The 23,259-nt window shown below is 30.5% G+C and overlaps 2 protein-coding genes across 4 annotated transcripts; one reads left to right on the plus strand and one right to left on the minus strand.

Moving 5' to 3' along the window:
* The first annotated feature begins 6,787 nt into the window (after positions 1-6,787).
* On the plus strand, positions 6,788-13,412 carry LOC113848928 (protein NRT1/ PTR FAMILY 7.3-like). 3 transcript variants are annotated; one of them, XR_003502042.1, is made up of 6 exons: positions 6,788-6,933; positions 7,097-7,211; positions 9,432-9,649; positions 9,778-10,340; positions 10,570-11,555; positions 12,091-13,412. XR_003502042.1 is itself a non-coding variant. In XM_027478356.1 (5 exons), exons 1-5 carry the CDS (start codon positions 6,907-6,909, stop codon positions 11,438-11,440), a joined length of 1,794 nt encoding a protein of 597 aa, XP_027334157.1. In that variant the 5' UTR covers positions 6,788-6,906; the 3' UTR covers positions 11,441-11,690. The 3 variants fall into 3 exon arrangements, 2 of the variants coding, with proteins under 2 accessions (XP_027334157.1, XP_027334158.1); XM_027478356.1 differs by lacking the exon at positions 12,091-13,412 and having other exon boundaries at positions 10,570-11,690; XM_027478357.1 differs by lacking the exon at positions 12,091-13,412 and having other exon boundaries at positions 9,432-9,634; positions 10,570-11,690.
* Positions 13,413-14,227: 815 nt separating this feature from the next.
* LOC113851173 (protein NRT1/ PTR FAMILY 7.3-like) lies at positions 14,228-21,576 on the minus strand. Its single transcript, XM_027481651.1, has 5 exons — positions 21,550-21,576; positions 20,550-20,664; positions 16,081-16,298; positions 15,416-15,978; positions 14,228-15,038 (listed from the first exon to the last, which is right to left on the minus strand). The coding sequence occupies exons 1-5, from the start codon at positions 21,574-21,576 to the stop codon at positions 14,228-14,230; spliced, it is 1,734 nt and encodes a 577-aa protein (XP_027337452.1).
* Between the last annotated feature and the right edge of the window lie 1,683 nt (positions 21,577-23,259).

Genomic DNA, 23,259 nt, shown 5'->3' on the forward strand with positions numbered 1-23,259 from the left:
TTTTATTTTAAAATTTTGTTCATCAAATTATGATAAAAATTTTATTATTTTTGCAATTTTTACATAAAAATTTAAAAGATTGAAAACAAAATAAAAATAATTAACATGGTATTTTATAATTATTAATATAAAAATAAAGACAAAAATAATTTGTTAATTGTTAACAAGAGTTGATTCAGGTGATATATATGCTTGATTCTTCTTAAACAAGATTTTGAATTCAAACTTTATATGCCAAAAATTACTTTAAAAAGCTAATCTCATTGTGATGTGAATATTTTTAATTAAACAATAATTATATAAAAATGTATATAGTTTAAATAATATATTAAATCTTTAATTGACCTCTAACAAACTACTTGAAGTCGTAGCATTAGTTTCATGATAATATATATACATATATACTTCATATAAATGTATCGTCAAATATACAATTCAACGTAAATCAAAATTAATATTATTGATTAATTAAGATTCCTAGTAACTAATAAAAAAGATGCCAAAGTTTGTATTTTTAAATTAGTACTAGAATGAAATCCGAATTAAGAATCCAAACACAACAAAAAGTAACAGCAACTAAATCAGCTGAAAGGGCCCAAGAAAAGAAAAGGAAGGTCCTCAGAACCTCAGTAGTCCATTGTTAAGAAAAGAAAAGACACTTTGTTTTGATTTTTTTTTTTTAACGTGTATCTAAATATCTAAAGATATATAATACAAATTTGTTTATAAAAAGTTATAAAATTTAATATATTAATAATATTAAATATTATAACTTTTAATGAAAACAGTGCTTATTATTTTTTATTGCATATCCTTCAATATAAATTTTTAAAAAAAGCACGTGTTTTCCAAGATAAATTGTCCCTATTAATTTATATAAACACATCTAGGAGTCCAATTCATGGTATCACTAAGATGCGCCACAGTTTTTGAAAGGCAACAATGAATTTATGGCACTATCAACAAGAGTAGAGACTAATACATAGCTAGTACTACAAATATGAGTGAGAGAGCATAGAAGAGTGATAAGTGAATCCAAAGATTGAAAAATCCAAAGATTGAAACACTAACAGTAAAATGTTTGACTTATTGTAATGTTAAGGAATACAGATAAAGGGCGAACAGAAGAACCAAGTTAAGGGTAACCAATGAATGTGTACAAGTGTGCCAGTCATCGTGGACTAAAAATAGGTCACTGTCTCTTCACCCATCCATATGAGACATGTTCAACACTACTGTTCGGCCACAAATTGGATTTCATGATAAAAATTTTGGTCACGACGTTGATGTTTATGAACAATGGGTGCGATCTGACTATTGAAATAGACTTTAGAATAAATTTATGTGGAAAAAAAATATGGCTGCAGGTGATAAGACAGATTTTATTGCAGGGCTTGGATGCATGCTTAGTGCTAGCTCTAGTGCGTAAGAAAATCCACAATATGCTTTATGGAGTTGCTGTTGATAAGTCAGTTACATAGACACAATACGAGCAATTCCATTTCACAGCCAAAGTCAGTGAATGTCACTAGCTTATTAATCATTATTACAATTTGAGTGTATTTTCGATGTAGGAAAAAAAAATATGTGAAAGAGTGTGTAGTTCAAGTTTAAGTGAATTGTTTATCGATTTTTTATTTATATATTTTTTAATTGATATTAACTCATCAACGTGAAAAATTCTTGATTTGAAATTCTGCCTACTAACTTGCTATTACGTCCAATTATTCCTCACCCTTCATTTTGAGGCATCGACTTTAAAAAACATATATTTGTTGAAGAAAAAATAAAAATGCACTGGCTATAGTGAAGAGACTTTAACTTAAAATTGATTTGTTATTCCTACATTACATTTTTCCTAACTTATAATCACTCTTTTGTCACGACCTTACTTGCATTGCACCCCACAAAATTGTGATATTAACAGACATCTTGCTTTATGGGTTCTTTCTTTCTCTATCATTTTCCACCTGCGACAAAAGGGGGATGTTGGAATTTTTGTTTGGTCGTGTGCGTCACAGTTGTATTCTTTATAACGAGCTTCTTTTACTTGTATATTTGACATCTTACGCACAAATGGTTTATGAATAAGACGTGGGAGAGTTCCTTAGAAAGAAATGAGTCTAAAATGTCTAGCAGTAGAAATTCAATTACCAATGTAACAAAACCAATGCCTTCGTGTAGGTTGAATTGCATCAATATATTTGTGACAAAAATAATTTTATATGCTGCAATTGGACTTTACCAAGATGCTTAGCATATGCTGTTACTTGAAAAGGAGGAGTAAATAAGGAATATATAGGCTGCCAAATATGACATGCACACTTTTCTCCATTTCTTTGTGGGATAGGGGAGATTGATCATAAGAGGGGTCGGGGAATATCTTAATTAATTATATCATATCATGATTCACCACTGTAGTACATGATGCTGATACATACTGCACATTGACCTAATATGCATGCCATTGTAGCTAACATTCTTTGCTTGGAAAACAGCTATTGGAAAAATCATTTTCATTCTCTTTGAAGTTCTGTGAGGTTTCTCGTGGCTAGCCTCAATGAAGTTCCTGTTTTGACACGTAAAAAAGAAAGTCATTGTGACCTCAAATCAATCAAGCCTAGGAAAGGATGTGAAGAGGGGAGTATATAGCTAGCAGGAGCCTGGTCCTCCTAACCATGGTTCCATTATTTTCTATTATACATAATATAATGTTCGAATTAAAAAGTAGGTTCATTGATCGCCACTTATTTTTGTTAGTTCATATTGTACTACAACTTCAAATACTAATTAGGTTGGTAAGTTTGTATTTTATGAGTTGATGCACTGATTTAGAACGTATTTACAAGTGGGTTAAAAGAAACTTTTAAAGATGAGCTTCATTACTTCTACCTTGACGAAAAGGATAATCTTTTGGGAATATAAGTATTAACATATTCAAAAAATTATAAACATGAGAGGATCTTTAAGATTTACTCCTTTTTTAATAAGTAAAAGTAACTTCTCTTATATCAACGTGATTTTATTTTATTTTATAAATAAAAATATGTTTAGGTAATTATAATTTTATGTTTTTTTTAACTCTTATCATTCTTTTAATACAAAACTCTAGTAATTTTTTATTTATAGATCGAATATAAATAATACAATTTAATTTTAAATGAAGCGATAAATGCTTTAAAAACTATTTAAAAAGTTTGTGGAAATTACAAGGCTGTTGCTCATCATGTTTTCAAGTGAAAGACAATAAATATGTTAAATAATTTTTTCTTATACAAATTAATCTCCTTTAAGCCAGCCGGAGGCAAAATAGGCAGAGCTGCCTACCCCCATTAAGTGCCTTTTTCTCATTTATTTATCTTTGTTCACTTCTTAATTAATTTATATATTCACTCCTCAATTTTTTATATAAAGATTAAGATTAACTTTCCCTTACCATTAATAACCTTGCTCACACCCCACTTTCTCAGGTCATGGGTTTGGTTAAAATATACATATATATATATATATATATATATATATATGTATTTATTTATTTATTTATTTATAGCAAGAAATAGATGTAAAGATTTCTTATATAATTATACAATTTTTTATATTTATTTTTAAATAGAAAGAAATTATTATTTTTATATATGTTTTGAACTTTACCCACAGACCATATGTATAACAATTATTCTAATGTTTTGGTGATAACGTGAAAATAGGTACTGGACATTCCATTTTTCATAATGTCACCGCCACATAATTGATGTATATAATCTGAGTTAGATGAACGGTTATCAGTTACTGTTATTTGTTGAAAGTTTGTTATTGTAGTTGGAAATTCAGTTACAGATTCAGCTAATAATAATTTGCAAACCCATCTCACATTATTGAATGAAGTGAATGCAATCGTTTCCTACATTTTGTAATAGCAGCCAGACCAAATAATACTCAAGGACTCGTTTCATGCCTGTTTTTTAGATCTAGTTCAAACGTCACATTATTACATTTATTTTTATATATATAATGTTTTTATAAAATACTTATTTTTTTATTAAAATTGAATTTATTTTTAAAATCACGTTTGAATTATTAAAATTGGTGTATGCAAATATTCATTGAAACGCACGTTAAATGTATTTGGAGAAGTGATTTTCTTTTCAAACTCTGTTTATTTTGGTACACAAAACTTTTCAAACTCTTGTTGTTTAGGTGATTGGCTGGGAATCATAGTTTTAAAAGCAAAGCAAAGCAATTATTGCAAAAGGAGTTTTATGAGATATATTTTGGCTATATATAGATAAACTCTTTGATACCATTAATTAATTGCGTACGTAACAAGTTGGCTGGTTGTCTGCGAGGTATATGTAGAAATTCATTAAAGATCGTATGCTGTTATATTTAATGCCAATTCATTCAATATGAATGTTTCCCAATGGCTAGGGAATGAACACACTTTGGAATTGTTACAATTGTAAGCCTTGCTTTTTGTCGAGGAATGAATTGAGCATATGTTAATGGAATAACGGAATCATATCAAATATAATAATTCAGCAAAATCTATAATAAGAAAATCATCAAATCAAAAGTGATTATGTTTATTCCCAGGAATAACATTCGTCTTCTTATGGTCACTCCCTCAAATAGTACCATTACGATAGGATACGGGGATTAGTTTTATATACGATTCAAACCTACCTTGTGGTTTAATAATAAAAACAAAAACTGTTTAAATAATTGCATATGTCCAAAATACAATTAAATGTAATGACTCAGTATTATTTAAATAAAATCTCAAGTTCAAGTTCTTGTGTATGTAAAAAAAATTTAGTAGTACACTCATCCACCATGTTTAAAGTCATAATTTCTATTTGTTCATATGCATATAATTAAGAGTAAAATCCCTGTTAATATATTTTAAAAACATGATTATCTATTAACTATATCAGACAATTTGCTGGTAGTATAGAACTGTTTAACACAACTGACACATTAAAATAAAAAAGTTATAAAGACGAAAAAGAACTTACTAAGTTACTTTACTAATATCGATCTTAATTTTATTCAGTGATTATGTTTAATAAGAATGTGGTGTTTTAAATATTGCAAAAAATAACTATTAAGTGAATACGATATGCATGCATAATTGTTATATTTGAACCAAATTGCTGTCACCAAACATGTGCAAATTAAATCCCATGTGAATGAGCATTTTTCTAGCTGTCTGCTCCCTTCAATGGCATGCTTGTCGAGTAGATTTTTATTCCTTTCTCCTTGAAACTATCCCATCAAATTCAATGGATGGAATTGCTTCAGGTACTTATGGTATTTTCTAACTAAGACGAAGAGAATTAGAAAATTTCAAGAATTATATATTATACGAGAGTTTTTTAATACTTTTAAATTTCAGAAAAATTAAATAAAAAAATTTTCAGCAAAATATAAATATTTATTGAAAAGTATATCTAAACTAAAGTATTACATGATAGGATAAGGATTAGCTGCTTATGCAAGTTGTTAATGTTGTAGTTTGTGATTTAAGTGGGGGATTAAATTGTCAAACCAAAATGTGTTGTGAATAGGTAAAATGGATTTGAGAGAGTGCTTGAAAACTGTCAGCATCGAACTAGCAACCAATGATCGACCATAGGAGGACCCAGTGCTCTCATAGCTTTCATTAAGATAATAATTATTTCGGTATTCATCTTTTTCATTTTCAAAGGTTAAACTATTCATTTGATTTTTATCTTCTTATTCGGAATGTAATTTTATGTTTACAAAGTATCTATAATTTTAAAAAGATACAAAATAATCTCTATAAAATTTCCAAACAACGTAAAGGATACAATCCCTTTCCAACATATTCCTATAGCTCTGCTCCTCTTACTAGAAAATACACACGATTATTAAGGATTGTTTTACATCGCGAAAAATTACAAAATCTTTTTTCAAACTATATTAAATTGGAGGTGAAATTATAAAGAAAACGAGTAATTTAAACTTTTTTGGAAAATAGTATCAGTTTGAAGGTGAAGTTAAATATTTTGTAAAAACTAACAAATAATAAGTAATTTTCACATTAAAAACATCAATATTTATACGAATAAATTGCAGAATACTTATTAGTTTGAAGATAAAGTAAAATAAAATGAAAATACAACAAAAAATTTAAAGAATTGAAAAGTTTTTTTTGTGGGTACTAAATATGACACCGACCTGCCGTATATTTCAGTCCAAAAGAAAATTCTTTGCATTTATTGTTGGCTGTCCTTCAGTGCATTGAGTTTTAATTTCATATAGTACTTATTCTTTAATTTCTCAAATAACCATTTCTTACAATAAAATAAAACCTTCTCTACAAAATATATTTATTTTCTAAATAGTTTGATAAACTAATTATAATAATTATACTCTTCATTAAGTTCACAATAATATAAACAAAAAAATCAGAAAAAAAAATATTAGGGGGATGTCTCGACTGCATATATTACCATCAAAGGACTCTATGCTTAAGAAAAATGCTACAGAATATGTTGTGTTTAAAAAACATATAAATTAAAAAATTATACATGAGATGTATGTGTCCACTTTATTTTTGGAATTTGATATGCGTAACAACTTTGATATAAAAGTTCTCATATCAAATAAAAAATACTTTATTTTAAATATTTTTGGACTTGTATGACACGTGGGATGTCCCCACTTTTGCACTCTGAAATCTCCACCGTTCATGCATAGGGTCCTTCCTCTATTTATTGAATTCTCCCACCCTCTCTGCATCATGTGTAAATTTCGTTCTTCTTTTTGGCCTTCATCATCCCAAGCAAACACCTTCCTCTGCTTCATTCCTCTCACCTGCATTCCACAGCAGGTTGAGAACTTCATTTAACTTCCTCTTTGTCTTCGAATTTGACATCACCAATGGCTTGCTTAGAGGTTTGCAAAGAGGTAATTAGTTATGCATATATCAAAGTTCTCCTACAATTTGTATAGCCCTCATCGGTCAAGTGTTTAAATATATATTATTAAATGTTCAAGTCTCATTGTTATTGTTATAATATAAATACTTAAAATGCTGCCATTTCTTATAAATGTTTAAATCACTCTGTAGACAAAGTTCAAAGATGATCAAGAAGAGTTCACTCTTGATGGCAGTGTTGATTGGCATGGCCGCCCCGCTATCAGAGCCAAATCTGGAACATGGGTTGCTGGAACCATCATACTATGTAAGTTCCAAATCAATATAGTTTATTATTTAATGTTTTTGTTTTTGTTACACGATAATGCATTAAAATTAAATCATGCATATATGTGTGTGTGTGTGTATAAACCAGGCCTTTAATATTCCCGCGTCTTTTATCAATCGCAAGTATACCACCATATTATATAAACTTTCCCTTAATGTTTTTCTATACCTTGCGAAATCAATTTGTTTAGTGCCAATCGTAATTACATTAAAGTGCCACTTCAAAGATCAATTGAATATTGATCTTATTGAACTTAATTGAGTGTGTGTGATACGTCTACGTATAGTTGATGATTGTGGCAGCTCTTGGGGGCTTAGAAGCTGAAATTTTGATGAATATATATTAGATAGATAGCTTATCAGAGGAATAGAAGGAAGTGTGAAACTTGCTTTTAATTTATTCATCTTATCAGTTTCAGATGGTAGAAAACGACAAAGGCCTTTGTGGCTGATTCCCACTCCACCGCACTATATATCTTTCTGTTTCTGGAGTTATAGGCTAAGTAGTTCTTTGTCAAGTTGAGAGAGAGAGAAGATAGAGATTCTGAATCCTCATAAAACGACACAGGAAGGGGGCGAGAATGAGGAAATTGGCATGCATTCTAGGGGAATGCGTTCCTGACACGTAACCAATGCTAGGATCTTGCATGACGTGGGTATTTGCCACGTGTCATGAAAAAATAGATGCATGATTATTAACCATAGTGTACAAGCAAGACTAATTTCTTTATTTGGTACGTCCAAACTGAGTTGATGATAGCTAGCACAAGAACAATTGCTGTTTGTTTGTTAAAATAATTGTTTATATATATATATATATATATATATATATATATATATATTTTAAACTATTTTCATTTATATATTATTTTAAAATGTTTGTATATTTTATTGAATACAATGAAAGAGTATAAAAAAAATAAGAAAATACTGTAACAAGTGAATTTTTTTAAATTTAAAAGATAATTATTATAAAAGGGAAGGAGTAATTCATAAATATTTGGTAGGTCAAAATCGGATAAGTATTGGAATATAAGGCGTGGTTAAATTTAAGCAATTCATATTTGATTTTCTTTCGGTAAACCTTTGAGTTCAAGTTTTACCTGTGAAAAGAAAAAACAAAATTAGCTCTACATGTACTTGTAGTTTCAATGATATGCACACATACACAAATATATTATATATACGTAGTCAAAGAGTTACTTTCAAATAAGTAAATTTGAACTGCATAATTATATGTAAATTAATTTTTTAAAATTATGTAATTTTATAAAATATTCACTTAACTTATAGATTTGATTTTGATTATTTATGATAAACCTAACGCAAATAAAGGGGACCATCTCACTTGATACATGGGTAGAATCATTGTAATTTGGTTAGTTCTGAAACTTTTCGTGTGTGCAGAGAAGAGCCCAAACAAGTAACGTGCGTGCATGTACATACCCATAAACTGAAATCTAAAATTGATTTTTAGATTGAAAAATACATGCTGAGATAAAATATCTTTTTCTTTTCGATTATAGAGGGACGGGGGTAAGGGGATCCAACATAAACAAATTCTGTAAACAAAAAAACATAAACAAATTCTAATATATCGATACTCTCTATTTATGACTACGGTAAAATATAATTGGTAATGTAGAAATAATTTATTTCAAATTATGCATATTATATCTCCTTTTATAAATATTATGATCTTGGTTTGCTAGGGAAGTCCTTTATAGGCTTTCAAATAACTCCATATACTTTTTTTTACGATAATAACCGTATATTTCAATCATGCAAATCGAAGTACTTGTTTGAGTGTAAAATAAAAAATAAAAAATTCCCTCCAGCTAGTATTTGAAAGACACAGACGCACATGCAGAAGTGACAAGATCCACTACCCTTTCCGAGATATTAGTAATACCTGGTTGATTTAGCCATGCATATTTATATATCAAATTTTTTTCTATTATAACCAACACATACTCTTGTACCACGTCAGTTGGTTACGTATTAATTATCACAGATTAAAACTTGTAATTTTCTTAGCTTAATTCGCAACCATTTGAAAGTCTTTGCAAATATGTAACTAAATGCATGCGTAAACAAGCTACATTATGAATGCATAGACACCATGATGCATGCTCACGCTGTCTGCAATACTCATAACGTTATATGCTAACACTACAATTTTATTGATTGGGTCAATCAGTGAACCAAGGTCTGGCAACTCTAGCATTCTTTGGAATTGGGGTGAACCTAGTGCTCTTCCTGACAAGAGTGATGGGACAAGATAATGCCGATGCTGCAAACAGTGTGAGCAAATGGACTGGCACAGTTTACATCTTCTCTCTAGTGGGTGCTTTCCTCAGTGATTCTTATTGGGGAAGATACAAAACTTGTGCCATATTTCAGGTCATCTTTGTAATAGTAAGTATATTCTCTCAATTTCATTTCCCTTTCGTTCTCTTTCCTTCTCTGTTCCTTATTCTTCCTTTTTAATTTCAAGCTAGTACATTCCTAGAGTAATTAACGAATCTTCTGGTTTGATGTAACAGGGTCTTGTATCTTTGTCCCTTTCGTCGTACATCTCCTTGATTAGACCAAAAGGTTGTGGGAATGAATCAATTCAATGCGGTAAACACTCAAGCTTGGAAATGGGGATGTTCTACCTCTCAATCTATCTCATTGCCTTGGGGAATGGTGGGTATCAACCAAATATTGCCACATTTGGAGCTGATCAATTTGATGAGGAGCACTCAAAGGAGGGTTACTCAAAGGTGGCCTTCTTTAGCTACTTCTACCTGGCATTGAACCTTGGTTCACTCTTCTCAAACACCATTCTGGGCTATTTTGAAGATGAAGGGATCTGGGCCCTTGGGTTCTGGGCATCTGCAGGCTCTGCCTTTGCCGCCCTCGTCTTATTTTTAGTTGGGACCCCCAGATATAGACACTTTAAACCCAGTGGCAATCCTCTTTCAAGGTTCTGCCAAGTCCTTGTTGCTGCATCAAGGAAATGGACAGTTCAAATGGCATCAAATGAAGAGGACTTGTATGTCATGGATGAAAATGAATCTTCCACCAATGGCAACAGAAGGATTCTCCACACCGACGGGTTCAAGTAAGTAGTAGAAGCTAATTTCAGCTGAAACCACGTAGTTGAAAGCTTTTGAAAAATAGTTGACGTTTATACCTTATAGCTCAGAGGTTGCATGAATGCTTTTACTTCATTTATGCATTAATTGATCATTTTGCTAAGACCATGGCACGACCTACAAATGATACACAATTCTTCATTCAACTGAACTATAACGATTTGATCAATTTACCATTTGTTATCTCCATTACAGGTTTTTGGATAGGGCAGCATTTATGTCTTCCACAGATCTAGAGGACCATAAAGGAGGCCTTTATAACCCCTGGCGTCTCTGCCCTATAACTCAAGTAGAAGAAGTGAAGTGCATATTAAGACTTCTTCCAATTTGGCTCTGCACTATACTATACTCAGTGGGTTTCACACAAATGGCATCTCTTTTTGTGGAGCAAGGGGCTGCCATGAAAACTACAATTTCCCATTTCAGAATACCACCGGCTAGCATGTCTAGTTTTGACATCCTCAGTGTAGCTATATTCATTTTCTTCTACCGTCGAGTGCTTGATCCACTTGTAGGAAAGCTTAAAAAGACAAGCTCCAGGGGACTTACTGAGCTTCAGAGAATGGGAATTGGGCTTGTTATAGCTGTAATGGCAATGGTTTCAGCTGGAATAGTTGAATGCTATAGGCTGAAGTATGCAAAACAAGGGTGCCCCCACTGCAGTGGCTCCAGCACTCTAAGCATCTTTTGGCAAATTCCTCAGTACGCACTTATAGGAGCTTCAGAGGTTTTTATGTATGTAGGTCAGTTAGAGTTCTTTAATGCTCAGACACCAGATGGCTTAAAGAGCTTTGGAAGTGCCCTTTGCATGACATCAATCTCCCTTGGAAACTACGTAAGTAGCTTACTTGTTAGTATAGTTATGAAGATCTCCACTGAGGATCACATGCCAGGGTGGATCCCTGGAAACCTAAACAGAGGTCATCTAGATAGGTTTTACTTCCTCTTAGCTGCTTTGACATCAATAGACCTGGTGGCTTATATTGTATGTGCAAAGTGGTTCAAGAGTATACAGCTGGAAGGGAAATATGAAGAGAATGATAAGCCTGGTAGCTACAAAGTCTAATTGCAATGTACAACAATCAACGGCTATGGTTACAGCATATATAAATAAGAGAAAGAAGGGACCAACTAGTCAAAATAACTTGAGCTATAGCTGCTATTGGAAGAAACAATGGCAGGTTTGCAGTAAGAGAAGCCCTTTACCTGAGTCTCTTATAACTGTATGCAATGTTTTTGTTACACCTAACTATTGGTCTATTTGGTTAGAAAAAACATTTTGTTTTTATTTTTTGTTTTTGCATATAATTACTAAAGTGTCATCTTATTTTCAATTTATATTCTGGTTTCAAAAATTTGTATAAAAAATGGTTAAAAAACAAAAAAAAAAATGTTGTTTTTCACCATTTCTTGTACATAATTTTGAAATTAGAAAATAAAGTGAAAATAAGTGACATTTTTCTAATTATATATGAAAACTGAAAATAAATCGGCAAATGTTTTCACAATCACAAACCAAAGAGACCTTAATATTTTCAGTTTATGTTCTTGAATTTCAGTTGTGTAAAACTAAACTTTTTGAAGAGACAATGACAGTTTCAGGGTCACTTTAAGTTTCCCTTCTTTCATGTTATGTATGTTCCATTGCTAACAATGAATATGTCATTTTGAATGCCAAGTGTGAAATGGTTTGTTCCTATTTCCAACTATTTACAGATCTTACCAACTATGCCTTCCCTCCCAAAGCTAACACAAATGTTCCTGTCATTGATGCCTGGAAGTGGAACATGGACAAACATTGCTATCATGGACAATCCACTAAGGCACCAAGGGATTTCTTATACATTCTAATTTAGCAGAGTGACAGCATAGGTGTGATTGCTTACACAGATATTCAATTACCAAATAAAATCCTAACTGGCAGTGGCAGACCTAATGTAAAGGCTGTTGTAATGTGGACAAAAAGAGTTCTGTTAAAAACCACTTAAATAAAAAACAGTATTGACCAGCAACATATATTGTAGGTCAATATATTTCAAGTGTCGTACATGGATCACCTAAAAATAAGATAACATAAACCACCAACTTAGAATTTTTAAGTTAAAAAAGCACTTAGGGTGCCAGGATTCCTGTGTCTTTGTAATCAATGGCTGAAATAGAATTGACATCCCGTGCCTTATTTTCCTACCAAAGCAAATAATTCATATTTTCATTAAGATTATCAGACCAAGTAGCAAAGGCGCACATTATGCAATGGAGACCATTTCCTTCTCTATTTAGAATCCAAAGAAGAATTGCCCATATAAGAAGATAAATCAGAAGGATTAACAATCAATAAATAGAAGGTTTGCTTAACAATCCAATGAAGAATTGCCCCATATAAGAAGTGACTGATTTATCATTAAGAGCAAAGCAAAATACTCTTAAGCCCAGTTTGCACGCCTCAGCAAAGACTGATAAGTTCATTGTGTTTATTTTATTATTTGCCATCATTTTCTTTTATTAGTTGAGAGTGTTCTCCATTAAAATTTTCCAACAATAAGCACATTGTCAAGCAAGTAATAGGCAACAAAGCAATACAATCCTATTGCTATCAGAGACCAACACACATAACTCCACGAAAACCATTTCAGCATGAGGATATCAAAATACAGAAGGAATCAGTCGCCGAAGTTTAAGCAATGTTAATGCAAATCACGAAATCAATCTAAGAGTGAGGGCAGCTAAATTGGAGGTCTCTGCTCTGCAACAAAAACAAAAGACGTGATTTAAACTCCCCTCGAACAGATAAATAATTGAAATGTTGACGCGACGGAACGAGATCAGAACCCACGAGTGAGGAGTATAGGGAGGCTGAAGGAAATTTGAGAACCAAATTCACTGTTCAGGGAAATAAGGGAAACATTTTCGAAGTTCTTCCTATTTTTTTAAATAATAATTTATTATTTCATAAAATAAATATTAAATAAAAAGAATAAATTTATTATCTTGCAACTATAAAAATAATTTAATATTTTATTTACTAATTAAAAGTTTTTTGTTGGACTAAAATGAAAAAAATAAAATTATTTCATAAAAAAATATTATGTTCAGAAGCATGATTTAAATCTTAATAATTAAATAATTAAAAAAATAACTTTCTTACCTCTAGTAATAGAATAAAAATAAAGTGAAACGTGATAATTTTACTTTCATGAGAGTTAATAGTTATTCAATTTTTACAAAATTAATAATCAATTTTTTATTGAGTTTAAATTTTGGCATTGATAATGATAATTTTTTACTACCAGTCAATAAAAATATACACAGGATATAAATAAGTTTACCATAAAGGTGCATCTTAGAATTCCTCTTCTGAAGGACCAGAAAACTAAGATGATAGGAAAGTAGTTTGTTTATTTAGACAAAATTGAAAAAATTAAACTATGCAGTAATAGATGCAATTTGCTATAAGATAAGGAGAAAAACATTGGAATTTGGACGATGAGTTAGAAGAATTGAAAGACGATACAAGTGCTACAAGCATAGCAAAAGTAGCCAAATTTAATAAGTTGAAAGTTAGAGCAGAGCAGGCCCTTTCAAATATAGAAATCAAAATGACATTTTCTTAGTTAACAAACAATCACGAAAGAATGGAAGCTTAATGTGACTCTGAAACTATAATGGTCCCATCAAAATTTTAGTTATCCGCTTACAAAATTCAAGAATAAGAGCTAAAAGCTTAAGGTGAAACAATTAGTGTGACTACAATTATAACATGCTGAAGTAACAAGGGTTTCTCTGAGTGCTCCCTTCTTTATCTTGTGTAAGTATGTATGTTGTTACCATTGCCTGTGATTGTTGTCCATTGCCATTAAGGCTCATCCTTCTCTTGTGTATGTTGTATACTTTTGAACCACTTTGCACAAGCAATATAAATGGTCAAGTCTATTGCTGTCAAACAAGCTAAGAGGAAGTATAGCCTATCTAAGTGACCTTTATTAAGGTTTCCAGGGATCCACCCTGGCATGTGATCCTTAGTGGAGATCTTCATAACCAAACTAACAAGTAAGGTGCTCAAATAGTTTCCAAGGGAGATTGATGCCATGCAAAGTGCACTTCCAAAGCTTTTTAAGCTACCTGGTATTTGAGCATTGAAAAACTCTAACTGGCCAACATACATAAAAACCTCGGAAGCTCCTACAAGTGCATACTGAGGAATTTGCCATAAGATGCTTAGAGAACTTGTGCCACTGCAGAGGGAGCATCCTGGTTTTGCATACTTGAGCCTATAGCATTCAACTATTCCTGCTGAAACCATTGCCATCACAGCTGTGACAAGCCCTATTCCCATTCTTTCAAGCTCGGTTAGTGGATTAAGCACTCGACGGTATAAGAAAATGAAGATAGCTACGCTGAAGATATCAAAACTAGACATGCTAGCTGGTGGTATTCTGAAATGGGAAAATCTAGTTTTCATGGCAGCACCTTGCTCCACAAAAATGGAAGCTGATTGTGCATACACCATTGAGTACATTATGGTGCAGAGCCAAATTGGGAGAAGTCTCAGTACACACTTCACTTCTTCAACTTGAGTTATAGGGCAGATATGCCAGGGGTTATAGTGGCCTAATTCCTGGTCCTCTAGATCTCTAGAAGATATAAATGCTGCCTTATCCAAAAACCTGCAATGCATATGACAAAAAGAAAATTCATCAAATTGCCTCATAACTGAGAAGAAAGCAGAATGATCGACTATACTGAAAATTGTGGTGTCTAATCTGTAAGTCATGCCATGGTTTTAGCAAAATGACTACATTGTTATATAAATACAGTAAAGGGGAATGCTAGCAACGTATTATTTTTAAACACATTCTTCAACACACCTATTATGAAGTAATTTTTGAAAAGCAATCAATTTAACAGGTAAGCGATTTGACTTTTAAAACAATATGTTGAAGAGTGTATTATTAGCATTTCTCATAGTATACGCATCAAATGCTCATGGTATTGAAAGTTTTTGATTATGTAGTTTCAATCTAAATTAGCTTTTACTTCTTACTTGAACCCCTGGGTTTTGAGAACCTTCCTGTTGCCATTGGTGGAAGATTCATTTTCATCCATGAGATATAAGTCCCCTCTGTGAGATGGCATTTCAGCTCTCCATTTCCATAATGCAGCAACAAGGACTTGGCAGATTCTTGAAAGAGGACTCCCACTGGGTTTGAAGTGTCTATACCTGGGGGTCCCAACTAGGAATAAGATAAGGGCAGCAAAGGCTGAGCCTGCAGACACCCAGAACCCAAGTGCCCACTTTCCTTTATCTTCAACATAGACCAGAATAGTGTTTGAAAAGAGTTGACCAAGGTTGAAAGCCAGGTTGAAGTAGCTAAAGAAGGCCACTTTTGAGTAACCCTCCTTTGAGTGCTCTTCATCAAACTGGTCTGCACCAAATGTTGCAATAATTGGCTGATACCCTCCATTCCCTAAGGCAATAAGATAGATTGAGAGATAGAATATCCCCATTTCCAAGATTGAATGTTTCCCGCATGGAATTGATTCATTCCCACAACCTTTAGGTGCAATCAAGAAGAGATCTAATAAAAGCGACAAGGATACAAGACCCTGTTATATCAAACCAGAAGATTCGTTTATTATTCAACGAATGTGCTAGCTAGAAATTTAAAGAGGAAATATGAAATTGAAAGAATATTATATTATACATACTATTACAAAGATGGTCTGGAAGATGGCACAAGTTTTGTATCTTCCCCAATAAGAATCACTAAGGAAAGCGCCCACAAGAGAGAAGAGGTAAGCTGTGCCAATCCAACTGCTTACATTGTTAGCAGCATCGGCATTATCTTGTCCCATCACTCTTGCAAGGAAGAGCACTAGGTTCACCCCAATTCCAAAGAATGCTAAAGTTGCCAGACCTTGGTTCCCTGATTCATACGACCACAAAATAAGTCTTTCATTTTGTAGTTAATGCGTGAGTTACAGAGGCAGTGTGTGTATGTGTAATTTGCATAGCTTAAACAATTAGGATTAATAATTTCGTAAAGGGTAGGTGGTGTTCTTGTCATTTCTGCATGTGCGCAGTTGTTTTAAGATGGATTAGTCACTGATCAATGGTTCAATGATGAAAACTCCATCAGAACTTCCCTGAAATTACTGCATTGTCACTATTAATTAAGCATTATGTACCACCACCATAAATTACCGGGTCTAACAGTAACCTTGATCGAACTTGTTCAATGAAAAGTTCATTATCTTGAGAAGAATTTCCAGTGCTAGCAGGAGAGAGGATTTTTGGTTTCTTTGTCACACAAACAATACCTCAATGTGCATGATTAAGTATCAGGAATTATTTATGGACCAAAAACAAAGTATAAGTAACTATTACTACGCACATTGCACCACAACAGTATAGTAAGTACCTAGAAGCGCCTTAGAAGGCCTTCATAGTTCACCATAAAAATAATGTGTGTCTGTGTGTGTAGAAGGATGTATTATGAAACAGAATTGTCTTTTCCTTTAGTGGGGAGTGCCGTATAAATTGATAAAAAGTAAACATTTAATAAATATAAATATAAATAATTGTATTAATCTCGATTTTAAAAATTAAGTTTGAACATGTAATTTTTATTAAAAAAATATAATAAATTATAATAAATATATTTTTTTAATAAAAAACTAATAATTTTAAATTTTTAAATATAACTTTAAAATGAAAATTAACAAAATTAATAAAATGATTTTATTAAAAAAAATAAAATATTTATTATACTTTAATATTTTAATGTAATATTTTTTTATAAAAAGATATACTATTTTTAAATTTTTAATACCTAAGCCGTGTAAAACCATAAATAATGAATGGTGTTCTCATTAAAAAATGCAAATAAAATGATGATTAAACTCTTTGTTTAATTGTGAAATATACCAGTGTCAAACATATTTTAGTTTTCAAATTTTAAAATATTTTTCATAGTCTACAATATATTTTTTTAATCAATTTAGTTTTTAAAGTTATAAATCGTTAAGATATAATAACAAAATATTTAAGTAATGTGTATGATTGATTGTATTGCAAAAATGACATCATATACATGGTAATATATAAATTCTATTTCATTTTAGTTTATGAAATTATTAATTTAGACATTTTATTCATTAATTTTTGAAACATTTTATTTACTTATCATTCTTTTTTTTTATTATTCTTCCTTAACATTATTACTGTAAAAAACTATCGCTAGAAACCATTATTTGTTACTACTAATATAAAAAATCACCATTGTTCCAAATCACCGTATTAAAAACTACTGTAATATCATTTTTCGTTGTTTACCAATATCTTCTTCTTCCTTTGGCCAACCCAACATCAAAAAAATTCTTTTACAACTAAAAAACCTTCTCCTTCATAACTTCTTTGTTATTTGTTTTTCTCTTAACCTTAGCTCTCTTGTTAACAAGGCACTATCTTTTCTTGTTCTTTTTCGTTGCATCTTAGGTCCTTACCCTCTACCACCATCAAAGGATTTTTAGATTGTTGTTCTTAACTCAATCTACCAAAAAAAACTATAATGGTATGTCTTCCCAATCAATTTCTTATTCTTGTGAAGTTGAAGTTAGTGTGACTACCTAAAGCAAATTGTAAAGGTGAATTTGATGGTGAAGACAAAAAAGTTTGAGAAGATCTAATAAAGACAGTGTGTTATGGTGGTTTCGATGATGGTGTTAAGGAAGGGCGAAGAAGAAAAATGATGGATAGAAAAAATGTTTTAAGAATTTAGGATTAAAATGTTTAATGCTAACAATCTTAAAGACTAAAATAAAATTAAAAAAATTGATATTTTTATCACACAATTACATACATGCCATTTAACATGACATCTCAACATTTTGTTATGATATCTTAATAATATATGACTTTAAGGACTAAATTAACTAACAAAGAAAAATGCTAAGGACTACCAAAGACAATTTAAAATTTTTAGAATTTAATGTCCTACTTGTGCACCATTTTAGACATGATGTATGTTATCTTTACCATTATTTTAATGCTTGTTTATTAATGCACTTCAATTTTTGTAACATCATAGCAAAAAAAAATTGCTTCTTGTAAAATTAATATGTTTTCAAAATAATAAAAAATTAGATAAAATTAGTGTTTTTTGTTCTCCAACTTTAAGATAAGTTTCCATTTTATCTTTCAAATTTATTTCAGTCTTTTAACCTTTAAAAATGTTTCAAATAGGTCTTTTCGATTAAAAATGTTAACTCGATTAAAAAAAAAATTTGTCATGTGAATTTTTTTTTTCCTTGGATATCTAATTTTAGTTATCTCTTCCATATCTTCTTTCTCTCTTTCATGTTCTTTTTTTTTTTTTCCATTTTTATCTATTTTCTTCTTTCTTCTCTTTCCTTATTATTCCTTTACAAAACCCCACATAATGGGATGATGATGTTGCTTCCGCTTGTCCTTTGCTTACTTAGATCTTTGTCAACTACTTGTCGCACCTCCTTTAAGAAGCCTTTGAATTATGTTCCTAACTCAATCTCCAACCACTTTAACTCTCCAAGTTACAACTTGCCAACCTTGTTAATGTATTACCAATTCCTCACATCCATTGTTGCCAACAAGGTCAAGAAGGCATCTTTCTCTCTCTAAGTGACAACAACATTATCCCCATTATGTGTGGTTTTGAAGAGGAAAAAAAAAAGAAAAAAAAAAAGGAATAAGAAGAAGATGATGAAAGAGACAAAAAAAGATGAAGAGATGAGAGAAAAAGTTAAAATTAGATATTTTAAAAATAAGATAAGCGATGCATAAACAATATACATACAAAAAAAGAAAAAGAAAAGTACACATGCACAAACAATACAACATCACAATCTATCTTAAAATTGGAGGATAAAATATTAACTTTGTCCAAAAAATAAATAAAATATTTTATTAAAATATATATTAATTACAATTTTTAAAATTGAGTTTAAGCAAATTATAGTAGTAATATTTTATTAAACAAAAAAAATTAATTACTTTAACACAGTAAATGCATTTCTTTTTAGTAAAAAGCTTACTATTTTTTTTAACTTTTAAACTTAGTCTTATGGGCTCAGCTAAACAAAATTCTTTTTGACTTGTGTATAAGCATACTCCTTCCAAACTCAAATATAAACAAAATGAAACTATGATATAGTGATATAAAATATAATTTTTTGTATTAATTTCATTATATTTACTAAAATGATTATTTTAATTTGTACAACATGATAAAAATTTATATATAGTAATTTTTATTTAAAAATTACAAAATTTAAGGAATTATGTCAAAGTTTTTGGGTTATGTTACATGAGTAAACATCATGGATAAACTCATGTTCCTTCATTCTCCTTTTTGGACCTTGTCAAAATTTGAACTTTTGTCCATTTGAAAATTTTGAAAGTTAGGACCCAATTGTTGTTGAATTCCTTAAAAAACTACTCAACCAAATTGTTTGAAGCTTTAAAATTGTGTTCATCAAGTGCTAAATCAACTAACTTGAGAGAAGAGAATTATTTCTTTAAAATCACAATTATTGCTTTGACATTGACAAAGTTATTTTCCTTGAAAGTTTGTTTAACAACTTTGGGCTTGACACTAAGGATATGGGTGTCAACCAAATAAGCAACTAAAGGGATAACAAAGTCGTCATCTAAGTCTTGTTCCAATAACTCTTACGCATTCACAATGATACAAAAAAGGGTGGTCACAAGAGGAAGAATACAAATAATTAGCAGCGGTGAAATCATTGACAAAGAATGCGACATAGATCGAAAGGAAGAACAAAGAAGAAAAAAATCAATAAATAAATGATTTTAAGAAATATAGACTAAATTTTTTTATATAATAAAAACTAAAATAAAATAAAAATATATATTACATATTACAATGTTATTTTATTATTACACAATTGATCATATATATCATTTAACATAACATATCGATATTCTGTTAGTATATATTAATAGTGTTCCGAAGATGATAAATATAAAATATTTTAGTCTTTATAATTTTAAAAATATTATATTAGTATTTAATTTTTTAATTTTAATTAATAATTAATAATATATTTAAAAAATTATATTAAAGAATATGTTGTTGAACTTTCTTGCCACGTTGTATATATTTAGAATTGGAACTTACAAAGTATGATGTTTCCAGCAACCCACGTCCCAGATTTGGCTATGATTGCGGGGCAGCAATGCCAATCAACACTCCCATCAAGAGTGAACTCCTCTGGATCTCCTTCCAATTTTCCCTAAAATTTTCAACATCAATTTTGATTTATAAATAATTTTATTATTATTATTTTCAATATTTATCTAAGAATATATAATAAAATATTAATAAATAGCATGTTATTAATGCATTGAATATTATATCATTATGTGATTTTTAATAAAAAAAATTATATATATATAGGTTTTTATTATATGTCATTGAATATACATTAAAAATACTATTATTTAACACTTTTCATTTGTTTATTTTATTTTATATTACATCACTTGTCGCATTTTTTTCTTTTTTGTTATATCTTTTTCGGTGTATACACAAAAGGCTGTTTGTTATTAAAGAAATATAAATTAAACATACCAAAAGAAATGGCAACAACTAGTACTTGTAAAAACACAATACTACCAAACTAACATATTCATAATTGAAACACGTGTGTTGATTAATGGGGTAAGTATAAATTAGCATCATAAGATTTAGGTGATGTCTGGTTTAATTGTTGATCTTTATTTATTTTTATTTCAATTTAGTATTTCCAAAGTGTGTAAGATATCCTCCGTCAACTTTTTTTGTGGAAAAGTTAATATAATCCATCGTGACTAACACGAGTTATTTGATTTCTATCAATGAAGAGTCTGTCTTGTAAATATCTGAATTTTAGAGTATTAATTTATATTTTTCCTAATCATTAAAGCTGAAGAGAATGACCTAAAAAATGCACTTGGCTGCGACTACTAAAGGATTACATTGGGAAAGAGAATAAGGGTTAGGAAGTATAACTGGTTCTAGATTACGGGAGAAAAGACATAAAGATCTCTGGTTTATTGAGAATTAAGGACTAAACATATACATATACTACATGCTTGTATATGACAAGCCATATATGTGTATATATATATATACTTACCTCTTTGCACTCCTTTAAGCAGGCCATGGCGATGTCAAAGTAAAAAACAAATAGAAAGTTGAATTAACTTTTTAACTGTAGGGTTGGACTCCTAACTATGTGTCCAAAAGTCCAAATTTTAAGCACAATTTTTTCACATAATTGAGGGGAGTGAGAAGTCAGAAGAGTGGGTGAGAGAAGACAAAATTGAAAGTTTTTTTTTCTTTGCATCCAGTCCATGGTGTATTTGGGAGAGAGAGACATCAAAAGAGAAAAGGGAAGTGAGGGAAGGAAGAAGCTCCAGACCAGCTACTCCATTTCTATGATATCCAATTAGTTCACCGTTGGATCGGGCTGAAAATTTTGAAGCAGATTCATAACGTGGTGCTCTTTGTTCTGACCGTTCGGATTGTCGATTGAAGGTCTGAAGTTAGAGATATTGTCTTCACACAGAAGTTCTGTTTTTTGTGACTCTGCACAGACCAGCCTCATAGAAATCGTTATTTCTCCTTATTCAACCGTTGGATTGAGCTGAAACTTTGACAGAAGTTCCCAGACGTATAGTTATTCATTCTGACCGCTGGGATCGTCGATTAGAGGTTTTGGCTGAGAGAAATCGTGTATGAACAGCAGCTCTGTTTTGTGAGATTTTCTCTCTTTTGTTAGGCTTTATTGCTTGGTTGTATTAGCTGGTTGTTTGCACGAATTTGTGCAGTATTTTGAGACTCTCTTGTAACCTCATTTGATTATAGTGGAGCTTGATTGACTGGCTTGAGCCCGTGGGTTTTTACTTCTCACATTGAGAGAATTTTCCCACGTAAGTAATTCTCTGTGTCCTTGTGTTTATTGCTGCCATTTGTTATTGTTATTGCTCTTCACAGGTTCTTACAAGTTTGGGAAATTGTTTCCGCTGCTCACTTTAGATAATTGTGTTCTTGTGTTTAGTTTTCCCAACATTAACCTGTCGTGAAAAGCAGGAGAGAACTAAAGGAGAGAACAAAGAAAAGAACGAAAATCAAGTATCAAGCAGAATGGGTGGGACTATTTAACTAACCATTTTTTATGTGTCTAAGCCGTAAGCTACATAATAAAAAAATATAATATATAATTTTATTAATGTATCATATTATGTAATTTTTTATATAAATTTTTGTTATGTTTCGAGTTCACTTACCTGTCAGGGGAAAGGAATATAAAGGGATCTGATTGACTATTAAAAACTCATTATTATTTAAAAAAATTAAAGGAAAGACGGTGCCATGAACTATGGTTATTTATTTTAGGAATGTATTTATCGTCATTTCTAAATATCTATTATTATTTTTGTTTATATAATTTTTATGTAAAACACTTTTTTTTTTTCACATAACAAAGTAGGAAAATTATCCTTGTTATTCAACTAAAACTTTGTTAATAACATATTTATTTTTAAAAAATATTATTATAAAAGTTACCGCTTTTAATTTTATTTATAAAAAGTAAATACATAATTCTTCAAAATTAACTACTATATGTCATAAATATATACTTTGTTTCAAAAATATTTGTAATATTAAATTATTAACTGAATATTTATATATTAAATGAACAAATTATTTAGTTATATATATAGCAGTAAGTGTTGTTTTATTAAAACAAATTTCACAATAAATAGTAGTATAAATGTAATTTAACAAGTAATATATCTAGTAAATGCATCTATTTTTTATTTTTTATAATTCTAAAATATTG

The sequence above is a fragment of the Abrus precatorius genome, unplaced genomic scaffold (assembly GCF_003935025.1).
Source record: "Abrus precatorius isolate BTA unplaced genomic scaffold, Abrus_2018 Scaffold9, whole genome shotgun sequence".
NCBI lineage: Eukaryota > Viridiplantae > Streptophyta > Magnoliopsida > Fabales > Fabaceae > Abrus > Abrus precatorius.

What these genes read in the sequence shown, in the direction of transcription:
- LOC113848928 (XM_027478356.1), top strand. Translation starts at nt 6,907, where the DNA reads ATGGCTTGCTTAGAGGTTTGCAAAGAG. An exon ending in GCTTAGAGGTTTGCAAAGAG is followed by an intron (nt 6,934 to 7,096) that starts GTAATTAGTTAT and finishes ATCACTCTGTAG; the next exon opens with ACAAAGTTCAAAGATGATCA. An exon ending in TGCTGGAACCATCATACTAT is followed by an intron (nt 7,212 to 9,431) that starts GTAAGTTCCAAA and finishes TGGGTCAATCAG; the next exon opens with TGAACCAAGGTCTGGCAACT.
- LOC113851173 (XM_027481651.1), bottom strand. Translation starts at nt 21,576, where the DNA reads ATGGCCTGCTTAAAGGAGTGCAAAGAG. An exon ending in GCTTAAAGGAGTGCAAAGAG is followed by an intron (nt 20,665 to 21,549) that starts GTAAGTATATAT and finishes TGAAAATTTTAG; the next exon opens with GGAAAATTGGAAGGAGATCC. An exon ending in CTCAAAACCCAGGGGTTCAA is followed by an intron (nt 15,039 to 15,415) that starts GTAAGAAGTAAA and finishes TATGCATTGCAG; the next exon opens with GTTTTTGGATAAGGCAGCAT.